This window comes from Epinephelus moara, chromosome 21 (genome assembly GCF_006386435.1).
Source record: "Epinephelus moara isolate mb chromosome 21, YSFRI_EMoa_1.0, whole genome shotgun sequence".
Classification (NCBI taxonomy): domain Eukaryota; kingdom Metazoa; phylum Chordata; class Actinopteri; order Perciformes; family Serranidae; genus Epinephelus; species Epinephelus moara.
The window spans coordinates 21,464,266-21,483,506 of NC_065526.1; the positions used below are offsets into that span (position 1 = coordinate 21,464,266).

The window sequence follows — 19,241 nt, forward strand, 5'->3', positions numbered from 1 at the left end:
GGTCTGGCTGACATTTTTATATAAGTAATAAGTCCACTCTGTGCTGGATTTGATCAGGTTTCTTTTTATGAATATTAGTTAGATAGTATATAATAATACCAAGGTCAAGGTCAAGGTCAAGGTCAAGGTCAAATTTATTTATATAGCACATTTAAAACAACCGAGGTTTGCCAAAGTGCTGTACAATCTAGAAAACACTAAAGTATTAAAATACAACTATAGAAATAGAAAAATACAGTATTTGAGCACACAGTACATAGAAATATTAAGAGTAACAAGAGAAAACAAAATAAAGTGCACAATAGGCACAAAATTCAATAAAAACAATCCATACATCGGCAATGTTCAGCTCAACATGCGTCAAATGCTAACGAGAAGAGATGGGTCTTCAGCAACGACTTAAATATCTCAAGAGTCTGGGCAGATCTAATATACAATGGTAAGCTGTTCCACAATTTTGGGGCAGCCACCGCGAAGGCTCGGTCGCCTTTAGTTTTGAGCCTAGACATCGGGACATCTAGAAGCAACTCATTTGATGACCTCAGTGCTCTAGCTGGTGTGTGAACATGGATGAGTTCAACTAAGTACTGGGGGGCCAGACCATTCAATATCTTAAAAACAAACATCAAAATCTTAAAATCAATCCTGCAGCGGACAGGAAGCCAATGCAAAGAGGCCAGAACCGGTGTGATGTGGTCACGTTTTTTTTTACCAGTGATTTGCTTTCATATTAATGATACACAACATAGCTGGCGGGGGGCGTTTGAATCTGAGATTTTAGGGAAGTGCACAGAAATTGCCCCCCTCAGTGGAGGAATGTGAAAACACCTCTCTAGTGACAAACTTCGCACAGATACAAGTCAATATAGTCAAGGTCAGACATTTTAGAGGATATAAACAAAAGAAAAAACACATTTTGAGTGGAGGGGAGGTTTAAAATATGCAATTGGCTGCCTAACAAAAGAAAAAAAAAACTAGAGTTGAAGTCTGTGTTCAGACAGACAATAGACAGAGCAGTATTTAATTTGACTAAATCTCATTATACTTTGAAATCCTTGTCTGAAGACTGAATTAGCATGAAAATGCACCACAGTTCACTGCTGCCAGTTTTTATTTGGTCACACTTCTGTAGTCCTAGCAAGAGCACATGATACAAAGTGTAACTAACAAGTCTAGACTGCAGCGTCTGCGGAGACCCTCATTAACTTTGTTGGAATACTGGACCTGCTAGACCGGCCTGTTGCTGAGTGATGTGCTGCAGCTACACAAGCAACCCACGGATTGTCTGTTTTCCATATGTCATGTCAGTTAGATGCTGACATTTAGTCTAAGTCTGTAGGAAATTATCTGATTAGAGAGTCAGTTCTTGAATAAGTCATCAAAATGCAGAGTAGCCAAAAGAGCTCCACAGTTTAGTTCCAGCGCTGAATAGTAGCGTCCTGTTTTAGTTGTCTGTTTTTGCATAATGACACCACACCTGCCCTCAATTACCTAAAAGCACCAGAAGCATTGATTAATGGCCCAAACATGGCCAGTGAATGTGACCTATCCAATCCAAGAGCTGTCATTCCACAAGAGTTATCCTACTGAAAACCCTCAGGGGCTGCAGCGGGCCCCTGATATAGTGCTCAATACGCTAATGCTATCTGGCAACAAATACAACACCAGGTGGTAAGCAGGGTTGGAGCTAACATTTCTTATTAGCAATGAATCAGTAAAGACTTAAAATGGTTTCATCAGTTTTTTGGGTTGCTAGAAAATGAAGGAGAAAGGGGGTAAAAGGAAAGTCTGGTGTTTCGGGGGAGTAGAAGGTCACAGGATTGATTGCAGCTAATTGCTGATGTAGAAATAAGATCATTGTAGAAAATTGGTTCCCAAGGTCAAAGTGGTCTGAGTCAGCCTACTAACTTTTTTCGTTAGTCAGATTTAGCATTTAAGAGGCTTCCCAAATTAAAGGAAGAAAGGTCAGCAAGGGAGAAACAAACAAAGAACTAATGGCATTTCTTGATTCAAGCATCATGAAGCTGACGTCGGAGCAAAGAGTAAATGTTGTATTCCAGCTGAGTCACTTCAGGAAGACAACCTTAGCTGCTCTCAGATGTAAAAGCACTGTACGTTTTTTGATAAATGGTGAAAACACTGCCAGTGAAAGTCAGGTCACATTAAGTGCTGTTCCATTACCTTAGCACCTCACAACACCTGACAGCTCTCTGAGCGGAAAGGGTCACCTTGAAGTCCATTTCACAACACGGCTCTTTCAAAAACATTCCACAAATTATAGTCTCTCAAAGGACCTTATGCAATGTATTACATTATAATATTACCATTACATTGTACAGAATCTTGTGGCTGTTCAAGTACTTGTTCCCTGGGTGAGCTCAGTGTGAGTGTGCTGCAGCTCATTTGAACATTTACAGAGAGCGTATTTATGGTAGAGCGTGACCTACTCCTGGCAACGTTAGCACGCTATTCAGTGAGTTACGTGGGTCAACATGAGGACTACTGTCAATTTTTTAAAAATAAAGACAGACAGTGTGTGGAAAAAATGAAGAGAGAAGAGAATTCATGCAGACTGGCCCTCATTTATTGATCTGAAATACAAACCAGCGCAGATCCGAACGCAGAAATCATCTAACAGTATTGTTTGTGTATGGTTCATGAAATGTTCTCATCTTGCCAATCACAGCATAGGAATGATCAGGCATTGATAAATGCCACTGAAAACAATTGTCATTTAAATATCCAACCTTAATATATTCTTGGTTTAGGGGCCTCGCTGCCCAGTTTATGACATGGAGAGGTGTAGTCCGGCCAAGAAGAGAAACTTCTCTGAGCATGAAATGGAAACGTTGACGTCCCATGTCAAATATAATCAACTAGTTCTTTCTGGCAGCCTGACACATGTTGGAAAAACGCAGTATGCAAAGATATCACTGCATATGTCAATAGGGTTACTGTGGACAATCACAGGGGTGATGGGAATCCGGCACCATGCCAGATTTCCGGCATGCGGCGATCGGCAAGGGAAAAAAAAAAGTTGATGCGGGGTACATGCATGCATCGCAGACAGTAGACAGGCTCTGGTAGAAGAGCTTTAAACGGAGACCTCTCACCCTCAACCTATGGCTTTCGCTTCCAACCAGACCAAAGTTAGGCTACTAGCCAATCAGAAGTAGAGCGGGGGCAGGTCTTGGGGAGAGGAACAAACTTGGTTCAGAGCCAACTACAGATTCTAGTGGAGCCCATGCCGTAGACACTCTCATCAAGATGGAGAGTAAGTTAATGAAACCCGGGGAAAACGTTCAGATAGTTGATAAAGGACTCAAAAATACATGGCGTTGGGTGTGGGTAGGCAGGTAGAGATAGGCATAGACGGAAAGCCTTTTGGGAGCTGGTGCAAAAAATTAAGGGAACCGGGTCCGTGTTTCTGCACATTGTGCTCACGAAAATTGATTTATGCAACCAGCGGCAAGAAAGTCCTATCACGGCATGAATTAGACCCCGGTCTTAAAACCGCTGTGCAATAAAGCAGGTAATGTGTTTACCGGGAGCTGCAGTCACCGCTGACATACCGACGTCGATGACAGATCGTGTTGTCGACCAGAAAGTATGCACGTGCTCCTTCATCGCAGAACATCATTCGCCGTTCACGATCTCGCAGCCCCTTGTGAATCTGTGCAAAAAGTTAGCGGAAGATAAAATTGCGAAACTCTCCAGGCAGCGATATAACGTTTCATGGTATGCAAATTGTACCGTGTACATTTGCTAATCTATGGTATTAGAAAGTGTTAGAGGAGGATGGGCCGTCAGCGTCAAAAATGCCATTAGGAGTTAATTGACAGTGCTGGCAACAGAGGCAAACAACCCCAAAACTGTCCTCAGACTCTGATTCAAAGTATAAATTCTGATTGGTTGAAAGCATGTGACATCACAGTTTTCAAACTGAGCTCTGCTGACTTCAAAACATTTAGAAGAGCACAGAAAACTAACAAAAATAAAAATTTGTCATGTGGAATAACCAGAACTGTTCCAACTTTGGCATAAACTGTTCTGTCAGAACCCCAGAACTCACAGAAAGAAGCCTATTGAGAAAATACATTTTCAGGATGTTGAAAATCTCAGGGGACTTTGACCTTTAATTACAGTATTTATATTTTAAAAAACAGTGCAGTTTGTGAAAACAGCTGCAGATGAGTACGATCCAGACATAAGGTTGAAGATTTAGTGCTGGTCCCCTTCATGTTAATCAATGTAGTTTAAAAACCTTGAGTCCCTGACCCCAGGTGTTACTCCATGTTACTGTTGGCTTTAAACAAGTAAACCAGGGGCTACCATGACCTTAAACCTTTTATGTGTCAATCACTTACACAAGAGAACATATTAAAACTGAGAATCAATCATTGTTAAACCAGGACAAGATGTTTGTTTTTGTTTTCTTTCTTTTATTTCATACTTTTTTCCCAAAATTCATCTCATAACATTATTGCTACATTTCTGTCGCGCCTCCTGCGCTGCATCTCAGGTGTTTGAGAGTTAACAGGTGATGATGAGTGTTTCACGTCTCCGAGGAAATAATCCAACAGATATGAAGTTCATGGAGTCAAAAATGTTGAAGATTGTTTATAAGAGTTTTGTTTTATCTTCTTTCTAGCAAGATTTAATAAAAAAAATGAGCTCAAGTTCTCAAGAAAAACATGCAGTTAATCAAATTTCCAGTCTCTCTCTCTCTCTCTCTCTCTCTCTCTCTCTCTCTCTCTCTCTCTCTCTCTATTTCTGTCTTCTCCCCTAGCATGTCCTTTTTAAGCACACACACACACACACACACACACACACACGCATTCCTCACCATATTGTTGCTGGGAGACTTTGTGCAGAAACATACGGTCTCATTACTTTCTTCTTGTCATCTTTCAGCAGGGAGCTGTCATACTTTTGACAACACATACCGTACAGAATATACACACATGTACATACACACACACACACACTCACACACACACACACAGAAACACACATGCATCAGCCTCTGGTTAGACTCCAGGCGCCTGTCATGACACTCGCAGCTGATGTCCGTCCCACTCCACTGGTCTCACGACTTTTGAGGAAAATATAAAACACCTGTCCGCCTTCCTTTGTCCACCGTCTGCACACACACACACACACACACACACACACACACACACACACACACACACACACAATTTCTATAGTATTTCTCTTCATTTCCTGTGTTCATATCCTTTCTTTTCCTCGTTCTATCTCCTCTAAGATCTAATTTCACCTTGGAGCAATCTTGCAGTTAAATTCAGCGTTATCCAACGTTTCCTTTGCAAGTGGCCAATTCTGCATGTATAGCATTCAAGCTAACGATGCAATCTGTCTTATAAGCAGCTGATGTTTATTTGGCTGCAACAGTACAGTATGCAGAAATACCGTGGCCCCTCCGTACACCAGGTCATTTCATGTGTCTTGAGTGGATTATATATGGCTGTGGATTATCCACTTGCTGTAGAAAGGCGCCCATAAATTATCCACTTAAAAACGCATCCAAGACAAGACACATTAGGAAAAGATCTGATTGCCTAAAACACTTCAAGATGCTATTCAGATGTTAATTCTGCCGTCTCTACGTGCCACATATAAATAAATATAACAACTCCTCCTGATGCATCACATCATGTGACGCTGATGATGACTCAAGGATAATTCCAGATTAACAAGCACTAGGAAAATGCGCAGGGACGTAGCTTAGTTCGTCTGCTTACTTCAAGAAATATGGGAAGTAAAGGAGGATTATTATAATGAATTATAATCCGAGTGGGGAGCCATGGCTATTTGATGTCATGTCATAAACAAAGGTTATAGAAAATGTCTTACTGTATGAACAAAAACCTTCAGGGGCTTTTTCTACAATAGAAGGTAATCCTAACGTTCTTTGTGGGTGGCACTGGATTTGTGTTGAATGTTAAAAGTATATTAGATTAATTTGTTTACTGTGTCTCTACCAAATTATTATTCATGATAATACCGTCCTATTGCTGTAAATGAGTAAGGCCAAGATTAAAAGGATGGTAGCCCATACCAGCGTCATTGTTATGGAGCCCATTTCAGCCTATATGATGAGGGGAAAAAAAAAAAAAGATCCCGTAAATCATTTCTATGAAAAGCGTTTTCAAAATAATAACTAAGTATTGAGTCTCATTATTTTGAAATATTAAGTCAATATTTTAAGAAAATCTCTCATTATTTCAAGATATTATGTGAATATTTTAGGAAAAATCCTCATTATTTTGAGATATTAAGTCATTATTTTTGAGAAAGTTCTTCATTATTTTGAGATATTAAATCAATATTTTTGAGAAAGTTCTTCATTATTTTGAGATATTAAATCAATATTTTGAGAAAGTTTCTCGTTTTTATTGAGATACTCAGTCATTGTTTTGAGAAAATATATATTTATTTTGAGAAAATGTCTCATTATGATGACTTACAGGATGTTTGTTTTCTCACCACATCAGCAGAAATGGGCTTTTTGCTCCTTGATTACTTAACTAATTAGGATGTTAAAAGGGATTGATTTTTAATTTGTTTTTTACCCATTGCATGCTTTGGCTGTGTTTGCACATAAAGGACAATGGACATCTTCTCTTCTTTAGTTATTTTATTTATTTAATTTTTAACAAAAAGCTAATATCACTTTAGACTCACAAGTCAGTCTTTAGACGCTTTGCTTAACTAAAGAAGGCAGAGATCTCTGATTGTCTGGTGGCGAGACTAATATCACTTAAGTTCTTTGACACAGAAGGGAACGTGCAGCTGAGCAGAGAGTTAAAGCTGCCAGTCTTCCTCCTGTAAGAAGGGTCTTGTTTGATCAGGCAATTATAATTTATTTTGTAAAAGAACATTCATTCACTGCTTCCCTTGTAACATCTCCCCACTCTCTCCTTTTCTCCTTCCCTCGCTGATCCCATCTCCTCCCTTCTCTCCTCCTGCAGGCTGCCCTATGCTGGCTACTTTGGAGGAGTGTCAGGCCTCAGTAAAAAACAGTTTCTGAAGATCAATGGCTTCCCCAACGAGTACTGGGGCTGGGGAGGGGAGGACGACGACATCTACAACAGGTAATAACGAGAGGCTGATGTTGCCCCTGATTTCTACACCAATAAAATCAGATGTTATCCTACCAAATAGGACCTAATAGGATTGCAAGTTTTACTTTACTTGTCAAGATTAGCATTTTGCAGTGAGTACAGCACAGAAAAACCAGCACTATACCGTCTGTCAGGGTTATGTTCCGTAGTCTGTTTGGAATGAAATCCTTGTCAGACCACCAACTGTCACACATGCACACACTCATGCTCGCACATTATTTCAGCCTGTAGCAATAAAATTAAACCAAGTCTCTCGACTCGATGTGACGCTGAAGTTCTTGGTGGAGTGGATGATTTATTGTAATTGTTCACAGAAGGAGAACGATTAGAAAATAAATTAACCTTTTGAAGTACTTCAGTCAGCTTTTAATGACCTGCTCAAGTCCACTAATAATATTACTGTGGAAATGTGCTGAAATCAGATCAAGGAAAAAGAAATCTGTTTGACAGGGAGATGGAAAGGTGACTTAAGACTGCTTCAATGAACCACTTACTGGGCCATTAGTTTAATTCATCGTCTACTCAGACAGTTGTTTGGACTGAAAATTGTTGAATTACCTGGTGAACTGATGATCTGACTACTAAACAAATTATTGCTACAACAATGAACAGTCATCCATCTGTGCCTGGCACTACGGGAACTTAAGAAACATGAAGGCTAAACTCAGTAAATAAAGATTTAGCATACTACCTTTGCATTACAACTTTAATCACGACTGACGTTTTCCATATATTACCCAATAACTGCTGTGTTATACGTTACCGGCGCCTGTCACAACAAATTGGAAATAAACTGAAATATGACAAAGTGGCAAAAAGATTTTCACATGTGGAAAAATTGCCAGTTGTATTGTCAAATTAGCGTCAAGGGAAAATTAATTTTAGTCACGTAAACATACATTTGCATTCAGAGAATAGGGCTCAAGTACACTAATTTTACACATACACACACACACGGCGACACAGACTCACACAGCTGGACAGTTCTTCACAGACAAACGGCGACCTCCATCTTTATTACCCCTATTCTTCACTCTCTGTTTTTTTTTTTTCTCCGCCTGTGTCCCTGCTGTCACTCTCACACTGTGAAGCTTATCTTTGTCCTTTCAGTGTAATAGCATTATAAGAAAAGTGAAAATAGAGCATTTGAAAATTGGTGTTTCTGAGAATGGACTGTGTCAGTAGACACCGTATTCAGGAGATTACAGTTGTTTGTCAGCGTCTGGCAAGATGTGATAAAAGAGATCTATGTGTGAATGTGCACTTCTGTGTGTGTGAGTGTGTTGTGTGTGCAATTATGTGCCTAAGGATGACAGATAAAGTTAAACCTCTAACTTTTTTATTGGATGATAGCTGCAGCAGGCCATTAGATGCTCTAGATTTCCCTCGAGATGTTTTCTGCACTCGAACTGAACTATTTCAACTGCAATGAAATGTGAAGTGACGTGCGGGAATATAATTAAAATCCCAGTAACTCGCTCAGACATTGACTTCTGCAATTCAAATTTACCTGAATAAATGTGGCCATATATATATGCTTAAAAGGTTTCACTGAGAGTGTCTTAAATGTAAATTTGAAAAGGGAAATGTTTGACTGAGCGTGTAAACACTGCTAAATGTTCAGATTTCATTAGATAAGGTGGAAAATGAAAACAAAGCGCAGCTATAAAATTAAGACATAATTTCCTCTGAATCAAAGAGCAGGAGTTTCTTTGAAGCTTTTCCTTCCTTGTAAGTGAGACTATGCATTGTAACTTTTGCTGAACAGTGGACACTCTGGCTACATGAGGCAGTTACAGGATAATGGCTAATTGAATTTCCTTTCATTTTCCAAGATTGTCTGGGGTCAGTTGCTTTAATGATGTCAGTGGGGCATCCTGGTGGCATAGAGGTTTAAAATGCCATCCATATAATCACTACAGTGTGTCCCTGGAGTGAGTCCATTTGGGGACCGCTCTCTGTTCCTCATTTTCTCAGCTCTTTTCTGTATACCAGAGGTTTTCAAACTGTGATTCACGTAATTTTAGATTCAGTGTGACTCACACTTTCTGAGGATGTCATTATCTTTGATGTCTATCACGAATAACATCCGTAATTCTGCTTAGAAAACGGATAAAAGACTCTTCTCATAACTCCAGTAGTTGCCTGAGAATAACCATGTTTTTATTTTTCACCAATATAAAAGTAATTCAGTGACAGCTGTTTGTGCATCCATGGGCATGTTACACACAGGAGCTTCTAATAGCTAATTCAGCGTATTTTAATGGTGCCAAATTGACAAAAATGTAAACAAATACAGCCTTAAGGAAATCCTAAACTGGAACCCACACATAACTCTCGATTTTGTCTGACAGGGGGCCCACAGAGTGTCACACTTTGAAAATCCCTTCTGTATAATGTGTAACAGAGGCACAAATGCAAAACAAATATATTCCTTTTGATTTAATGTGTTTGCTTCTTATTTTATTTTTGTGATGAAACCATTAAAACTGTTTCTTAGACATTCTTGAATATATAAACCTTTATTTAATCGGGTAAGTCCCATTGAGATCAAGATCTCATTTTCAAGAGAGACCCGAGTACAATTTTAAAAAACAATTTAAAAAGCACAATATAATACTATGTATATATGAGTCAGTTACAACAAGTGGAAAAACAGTAACAGTTAAAATCTGCCTGGTTTTTGACTAGATTTCTGAATTGACCAATTGAAACCAGAGTATCAAGCTTCAAAGTACACCGCAGTTCCAGGTGTGGTGCAAAGTATCTGAAAGCAGTCTTTCCAAATCAGAGTACCTGCAGTACTAACCAGTCCTGCAAACGTGTGTTATGTGTTACAGCTCTCCATCCAATAAGTGACGTCAAATATGAGGATAATTTTTGAGGAAGGCCCTTGTAAAAAAACAAAAATAAATGCTGGTCCCTTCTAATAGAAAGACCCACATTTTGATAAGGAAAACAGTAATGAGTGCTATAGTTGTCTCTGATTATTAATCTAAGGGCTTAGTGTTAGATGACGTTCAGGGTCATAAGAGTGTGGTGATAAATTACTTAACCATAATCTAGCACTGACAGAAAGATTGCTTCCACAATCTTCTTTCTACAAAATAGAGGAAAATAGGACTTGTTTCTGTATAAAAAACCAAGCCTAATTCATAAGTTTTGGAAGTGCATCAACATCTGGTTGGAAGGTGAATTTGTCATCAATTTCACGTTGCCTAAGTATTTATAATGTGGAACTTGTTTAATGAGTGTTCCATTTAGAGTGCAGATGTGGAGAGCACTGTGGTTCATGTTTTTGGCTCTGGAGAACAGCATATCTTTTGTTTTGTCAGCATGTAATACAAGTTTGAGATTTATGTGTGCATTTTGCAGAGCAATGAATGAATGTTGCAGGTTTTCAACAGCCGAATTTACAGAGTCAGACCAACAATATAAAATATTGTCATCAGCATAAAACTGGACATTACAGTTCTGCATATATTGTAAATAGCACTGGTCCTAAGACTGAACCTTGTGGGACACCTTTTGTTATTGGTAAACATTCTGATCTAACATTTCCCACTTCTACACATTGAGGTAGTTGGTGAAACATCGAATGGCTTGTGGATCAAATCCAATGTTTGATAGTCTTTGTAGGAGGAGGGAATGGTCAACTGTTTCAAAGGCTTTTGATAAGTAGATAAAAAGAGCAACACAGTGTTTTCTGTTTTCTACAGCTGACACAATGTCATTTAGAATTAAGGAAGTAGCAGAGACAGTGCTATGACGCCATATTGGCGGGGAGTTCATACGGTCTATCTGGCTAAGAATTACATGAGTTGATTGTTTGCTAATGTTTCTGTGGTAGCAAACGTCATAAATTCACGATATAAACTCAGTAATGTCAGTAACTATGCAGCAGTATCTACGTATCTAAAGTTTGCTAACTAAAGCTAGCTAACATTAGCCACCACAGTAAGTACAGCTGTAGCTGCAAAACTACTACTATTATTTTGACCAAGGTTGCATTGTCTTGCTTATCAATTTGACTTTTCATTTGTTAGAGGAAGAACTTACTCTAGTACTCTAGACATCGCTCTAAGTCATTCAGGGATTCTCACAGATCAGTCACAGCAATGGACCATAATGCAGTTCAGCTATCCTGCATTTTGAGTAAGTGGACAATCTATTGTTTATTTCTTAACTTGAAAAAGTGGCAATAGCATACTCTATCTATGCAACCATTTGTTATCCCATTCTACTGTATATTTTTGCATTAGACCCTAATTGGATTGCAACAAGATCCCACCTGTCTCCCCAATCATTGTGGGAAAGACAGAAAATCAGTTACTAGTGAGTATGATGGAGAGTGAGTGCACCAAAAAAAGTTTTATTTTGCAACCAACATCAGCAAACAAATGGAATCAGCCAACTGTGCTTTGTGTTTGCAGCATACAGATGGACAATGGTGAGAGAAGTTGGTTCAGCTGCAGGAGTTATTTTAGAACTTCATTTAGACGTTTTGATACTGTTTTCAACATGAATGTGGATCACTGCTGGAATATACTGTAATGGCTGTGAGCCCAAGCTGACTGTAGATGCAGTCTTCTGTAGGAGCACGCTACAAGCTCACAGGCTATGAGTATTTGATGGTCAAAATGGTTTTAGTGGAGTCCAGTTCTATAGCACCATGCACCATTTAGATTCTTTAAAGACATTGCTTTAGTTTTACAGCCCAAATATACCGCATGGATGACTCTCGCAGTTATCATCAGTCCTTCCACATAAAACTGTAGACAGCTGCCTACAAGCTGAGCTCAGGCAGGTGTACACTACCTGCTCAGCATTAAACCATCAGAAATTTGAATTATATAAATATGTGGTGCACAAAGGTGAATATCTAGCAAAACGAATATGCAGATTTAAGTTAGTGAGAACCAAATCACAGCAAAGGCACCAGTAAATATTGAACATGAATTCATCAAGTGTGCAAAAACACAACTCGCAATAGGATATTCATGTTGTTCTGTGTCAGCTGGATGTGTAGGTTGGCAGTTATTTGCCTCCCAGTGGTCAAAAATTCCACTGTAGCATAATTAAGTTTCTTCTGGCAACAATATTTTTGTAAATAACAGAGAGAAGTTGGTTCAAACTATAGTGGTCGGTTTAATGCATTATTTTTTCAAGGCTTATAACCTGAATTATCTTACTGCACACAGCTTCAGTGTATTGAAATATAATTGCAGTCTTGTCATATCACAGTTTAAGAATAAAGTACAGTAGAGAGCTGACCATAAATCTCAGTCAGTATAAACTGTTTGTATTGGTGTTTTTTTTCCAAAGGTATTTATATATTTTGTGTGTATTTGGTTTCAGCTGTGTGGTTGAATTATTGAAACACTTTGTGTAGAATATATTGAGTTTTATCAGGGTCATGCATCAAGTGGAGGTAATGAGAGAGGATGAACTGGACACTAGCAGTAGTAGGTTATAGTCAGCTCTGTTCTTCTCTTCCTCTTATCCTCTCTTGTCTTCCTCTCCTTGTTGTTTATTACAAACTGAGACAGCAAAAAAGTAAATCTTATAATAAATTAATTTTAAAAAAGAACATTGGCAGAAACAAGCAAATACAGCTAAGCGTGAAGATTTTGTCTTTCTTCACTCTAAGGCACCTTCCACCTTCGCTTTTAAGGGCTGGCTTGTTTTTAATCCTTTCACAAAGCAATCAGAAAGGAAATGCCCTTGAAAAGACACTTGGACGAGCTGTTTTGAAGAAGACGGTGTGTGGACAGGGCTGTGTGTGGATGTAGCTGAGACTATCAAAGCAAGCAGAATAGTCTCCTCCTCACCTTTCCAATGCTAAAACTTGTAATTAAATTTTTGTGGATTCTTTGGCGATGGCAATGCCTGTCAGTTTGTCAGTTCACCACTTCGGTCCAGACTGAAATATCTTGACAATTTTTGGATGGATTGCATTGAAATTTGGTGCAGATGAATCTGTATGACTTTGGTGATCCTCTGACTTTTTTTCTCTAGCACCACCATAAGGTTGACATGCATGTTTTTGAGTAAATTATCTCAACGATTTGATCATCTTAAACATCCAGTGTGTAGAATTCAGGGGCATCTATTGACAGAAATGGTATAAAACATTACATTTTCACAATGGCCACTGTAGTTCTTCCACACACTTAGCATGAGGGAGAAGTTTCAGTCTGCAACCTCACCGCTAGATGCCACTAAATCCTACACACTGGACCTTTAAAGGATACTACATTTAGAGCAGTGGTTCCCAACTGGTCCACTCATGGTCCATTCAGAATGGACCTGCAACTGACTCTTGGACCGCAACCCACCAGGTGGGAACCACTGATTTAGAGCCTATCTGTGATTCAGAGTCTAATTCAGATTGCCTGCATGTGGCTCTCAACATGGAGGAGGCTGAGTCAACAGCTAGCAGCTACAGGTGCTAACAGCCCAAATAGTGCTAATAATGTGAACGGTGCAAGCAGTGTTGACAGAGCAACGTAGACAATGATATGTATGATATCTTGTGAAAATGCAAATGAAACAGTTTTTACAATATCTAACGAATAAGCACCTGATGAATGGCATCGTCATATTATGTACTTAACATAAAGTCACATAAATTAGGTTTAGGAAGACAAATATGATGATGATGTACCTTTAAAATAACTCTTAAGGTGCGTCGGTAGTGTAGTGGATAGTGCCGGCGCCCCATGTATAGAGGCGATGCCTCGCTGCAACGGTCGCAGGCTCAACTCCGGCTTGCAACCCTTTGCTGCATGTCAACCCCCCACTCTCTCTCTCACCCCATTTCACTCTGTCCTGTTCATTAAAGGCAAAAAGCCCAAAAAATAATCTTTAAAGAAATAAAAAAAAAAAATAACAAAAAGAACTCTTAAGTTCACTTAGACATGACATGGGTCATGAACACAGGTGTCCAGGTGGAAAGTCCTTGGTTGTTTGATCCACCCACCAGCCCAACCTACTGTCCAACAGTTTCGCTCTTTATACTACTTCCTTTTTTTATTCCCATCAGCACATTGGTCACATGATTGCCACCTTCCTGATTACGTGGGATATACACAAATTACTGACTCATGTTCACATAGGTTATATATGAATTCTGGTGCATGAGAACAGCCTAGACAGACCTCACAGTGTTAATCAGGGGTGGATCCAAGACATCACCATATCAAACTGCTGTAACCGCCCTATGAGCACAGTGCAGAGTGGCGGTGATGAACCAGCCAGTTGGATGCACACACAGGGACTCACTAACATTCACGTGCAATTGGACCGTCTACCACAACAATGAACAGAGAAGCTCAGATAACAGCACACACAGAGGGAGCATGATGTCATCACTCCGCTATATCTTTATATTGCAATAGTTTTTTTGCTGCTATAATAATGCTTTCATTGTTGCCTCAGGATGAGTTGTAGGCTGATCATCTGACTTTACATGTAGCCCCATTATCATTTCAAAATCTGTCCAATTAATGACTAAATCTGTAGTAATATTTCCATCAGCCTCAGTTTTACTTTGTCTTCAATGCTAATTAGCAAATGTTAGTGTGCTAGTTGATTGTTAGCACTTTGTTCTTGAATTTAAGAGTAGTTTTTATGTGATCTGATACTGACATAGTCCTAACAATGAAAGCTGTAGTAGCGTGCAGTGTGAAGGATGCAGTCTCCAGCTGAGTGAACTAACAGACTAGCCAGCTCAGTCTCACAGGGCTCAGTAAAACAACTAGAGGAGGAGGGTACAGGGATGGAGAGATGAAAGAACACCGGTATGTTCAGAGAGAACGGCGCCCGTGAAATCTGCCACTTGTTTTTCTCTCTGTCGTTAAAAGGTAGCAAAGTTCACGGGTTTGAACCGTGCAGGCAGCTGATGTGTCCATCAGCCTGGTGTCCAGGCAAAGTGTCCTTGAACACGACACCAAACCTCCATCTGCTCAGTCTTTGAAAGCTGCTCTGGAAAAAAAAGGAGCGTCACCTAAACGACTAAATTGCTCTTTTACTCTCTACTTCAGCACCCTTTTCTCACTCTACTTTTCCTCTCCTCTCACCCCTCTAACTCCACACGTCTCTTTTTCTGTCTCCATCTCTTGCTTCCCTCCAGCAATTTCCTTTTTTGTGCTGGTTTTGATGCCAAGACCATGGCACGGCCACTGCCTGAAATGGGTCCTGCTAGCTTAATGCCGCCCCAGGGGAGCTGGCTGTCCCTGCTGCTCAGTGTGGCCCGAGCTCATGGCAGAGAGGACACATGCCACTTACACAACTGCCAGTGCCACTTGCTCCCCTCCCACCCCTGTCTGAAAAGTTGGTGGATATTACAGAGAGAGAAGGAGAGAGGGGAAGGGTTTTCTCGCTCTCCATCCTCTCACCCTCTCGGAACATGCAGCAGTAGCCTTGGGCAAAGACTGTACCTCTCCCAGGGGCTTCCATGGCCGACCAGCCTTCAACACAGACACACATGCGCACACACACATACACACACATTTTCAGTGCTCCCTCTCTTTCTTCTTTGCCCTTTCCCCCTTCCTCCCTCTAAACCTCCCAGCGGTGGCTTTCAACAGAGCCTGAGCCAGCATCATGCATACATGCAGCCACGGCAGCACAAGGACTGCACGTGTTTCTGTGAAGCTCTGACAATGCTGGGAGAGTCAGGATATTTTGGGCTTAACTCGATGAATGCCAAGCCTTTGATAAGTTCAATCACACCTCCAGGATGTGGAAGTCTCCAACCCTAGGGTCAGGTCAGCAAACACTGTCGAGTGTTTTATATCTCATGGTTACTTTTTTTTTTTTTTTTTTCATTTTCTTTTTTTATCGATGCTCTTGCTTGCCTCGATTAGTCCTTTGGTTATTGATCTCTTGTTCATCAACTTTTTCTTTTTGTTTGTGTTTTGTTTCTCTTTTCACTTCATTTACAACTGCGAAGCACTTTGTGAGGTTTCGAAAAAAGGCTTGATTATTGAACAGAGAAATGCAAGACACACTAAAAACCAGGGGTGGGTGGATCAGTACTAAAAGTAACAATACTACAAATACTTATATACAAATATTCCCCCCAAAACAGGATCAGTCTTACATTAGACCACCATGCTCTGGGCACATTGAAACTATTCTTGCCGCTTGCATGTGTGTAATGATCACCACATAGTTGTTAATTGCTATAAATTATATAATTATATAATAAATTGTGTAAAATACGCAATTGAGTAATAAATGGACAACAATAATAAGAAGAAATTCCTAATGCTTGGCAATTCAGTAGTAAAACTTAATGAGGCATTAAAGGGGCTCTTTGCAAAAGAGTCTATGAGTTGCCTGGACAGGTTCTCAATATAAAGGTGGCTAAGCTGGTGGCTAGCAGCTAACAGTGCTCACTCCATAAGTAGCGCTAAACATTGCACCAGTGCTGACTGTTAAGCAGGGGCGAACAGGGTGGGCGCTATGCTTCTACGACGCTGCTGTCCCAATATCAGCAGTAACCGCTGTATGAGTGCAGTACAGATCGGTGTTTTTTTTACTGCAACCTGACAAGCATGCAAACGTGGTCTCACAATAGGCTCCATTTTGCAGAGGTGAGAATGTAAGGGTTTTGTTTTTTTCATCCTTCACACAACTACTTTCACCACTTTTCCCCGAGTATAACACTACGAACGCCTTTGAGGATCGTCCTTGCGAAAGAGTACATTAATCTGCCAGTTTGTTTGCCTGGGTCCAGACCTTTGAATCCACCCACTCCACCCAGTTGACAGATTCGTCTGGCATTGTGACATGAAATACTGGTTTCTCAGATAAAAACCTAACGATCCAGTGAGTGCCACAGGGTGACTAACAATTAGCTAATCAGCTGGAGTGATGCTGTTGTCAAGCTGTGCACGAGAATCAGTGAGGAGAAGTAACAACAATGGCGACTATAGACAAGTAAGATGCTTTTATCAAGGTTGTTCTAAATCCATGTCTTCTTAAAACACCCGACATCGTCATTTGTTTTTCGCCGCTTCGCTCCACTCTTAAAACCCCAGCAAACCAGTATGTTGGCATGGCTACACAGTGTGGACTTAAATTGACGTTTGATTCAGGTGGCTGTTGGTCTTTCGTGATTGGTTAGAGAAAGTCTAATCTCCCTCTACCAGACACAAGGTCTGAAGATGCAGACAAAGTGTTACAAGTCGATTCTTTGATTTTTTTTTTTCTCGATCTTTTTGCCTTTAAACATTGTCGCACTATGCGCCATCCAACCTTTGTTTGAGGCATACGGAGACCTTAAGAGTGCTGACTAACTACAATGACAAAGTAGGCAGGGATACAGATTGTTTTCCTGGATGCGCATCAATCATTGTTTTGTAGTTGCAGTTTGGCAGGTGATCTATGCTCCTCAAAAGTTGAACTATTTTTAACTTTTTTTCACCTTGCACTTGGTGGCAGCTATGTCTCCTGCCTCAGGGATACTACAAGTTGAATTCATCCTTTGAAAAACGAACACGGGTTCAAAAGCATTTGCTTAAAACAGGCAGTGATGGCAGATTTTTTGACGTTCTTGATCCAGGCCTGCATCAAACATCGCTTATTTCAAACACATCTGTTTTAAACACCAAAGGGTACAAAGGGTTTGTTACAATGGGCCAGTCTCGTCACCTCTCGTCCGATTCAACCATTTAATTGTAGGAGGTGGCAATTCAGTCACATCTGCCATTAAAGTCTCTTCTTTCTGTTGAGCTCCTTGGACAAATAAAAGCAAGCATCCACAAGGGTTGGCAGGGAGAACAAACAAGGCCCCTCTGGGTACACCAGAGCAAGCAGGCACATTTTCCCTTATGATGTGATACTTTCAATACGACAGTCACAGAACAGAAGTCAACACGGCACAACAAAGAGCACCCTCATTGATATAAGTCAACACGGCACAACAAAGAGCACCCTCATTGATATCGGAGAAGAATCGATGCAAAGGTGAAGGCGAGGTGACGGAGGAAATCAGCAGCAGCAGTAGCAGCAGCAGCAGCAGGGAACAATAGAAGCAGTGTGAATGTGAGAAAGAGATAAGGTCAGCTGAGTGTCTTACCTCCAACGTTGTGCTTGATCATCGATCAGTTGATACCTTAAAGGGATAGTTCGGATTTTTTGAAGTGGGGTAGTGTCCATTTTTAGTGTATTACCTACAGTAAAAGTTGGCCGGCACACCCCTAGTTTGAAGAAGCAGACAGGAGCTCTAATTGTATGAACTCTCTAGAACCCTTAGGTCTTCTGGTAGTGGCCTTTTAATGATTCCCAAAGTTAGAACAAAAACCCACGGTGAGGCATCATTTCATAACTTTGGTCCACGTCTGTGGAACAGACTGCCTGAAGACCTGAGGGCCGCAGAGAGTGTTGATGTCTTTAAAAGCAAACTCAAGACCGACGTTTTTAGCCTGGCTTTTATTTAGTGTTTATTATCACCATGTATTCATCTGTTTATTTATTTTTATGAATCAGTTTTTCTAGCTGGCATATTCTTGGCACCTGCTTCTTGTTCAAAACGTATATATTACAACTAAAGTATGTTTACGAAAATGTTTCAGACAAGAAATAGGCAATACAGTAACAGAATCTTGGTTTATTTATTACACTTTGTTACAGTATTGCCTAGTTTTACCATTCGATCTTGAGTTTGGTCTGAGTTTGAGAGAGAGATAGAGAGAAAGCGGTGGCTGTCTCTCAATCTGCTTCTACAGTCTTTGTAACTGTGAGGGCGGGCACACAGAAATGCGTAACTACACTTGCAACAGGCCTAGAGCCAACAACTTGAGCTGAGATGAGCAAGGAGATCTAGGGGCTGGTAGGATCAAGGAAGTTTACCACAGTTCATTCACACATACTACCCATATTGTAATGATACAGAGCTGGTTGAAAATTGGCAAAATCTTTATTTAAATTAATGTACATTTTTAAGGTGGTATGTTTTTAAGTGGCTACAATAGGTTTTGCTCCTACCCTCATCCACAGCAGTGCATTGCTTTGCTTCCGAGGTAGTACACCAGTCTGCTTCTCCAAACTGGAGACGTGCCGATTGATATCTACTGTAGGTAA

At 40.2% G+C, this 19,241-nt stretch overlaps 1 protein-coding gene across 1 annotated transcript in view; it reads left to right on the forward strand.

Annotated features, from left to right (window-relative positions):
* Positions 1–19,241, forward strand: part of b4galt2 (UDP-Gal:betaGlcNAc beta 1,4- galactosyltransferase, polypeptide 2) — a 270,223-nt gene that overhangs the window by 213,776 nt on the left and 37,206 nt on the right. Inside the window, exon 6 of the mRNA XM_050074739.1 lies at positions 6,996–7,118. Coding sequence (XP_049930696.1) covers positions 6,996–7,118 — 123 coding nt within the window. The remainder of the gene's footprint in view (positions 1–6,995; positions 7,119–19,241) is intronic.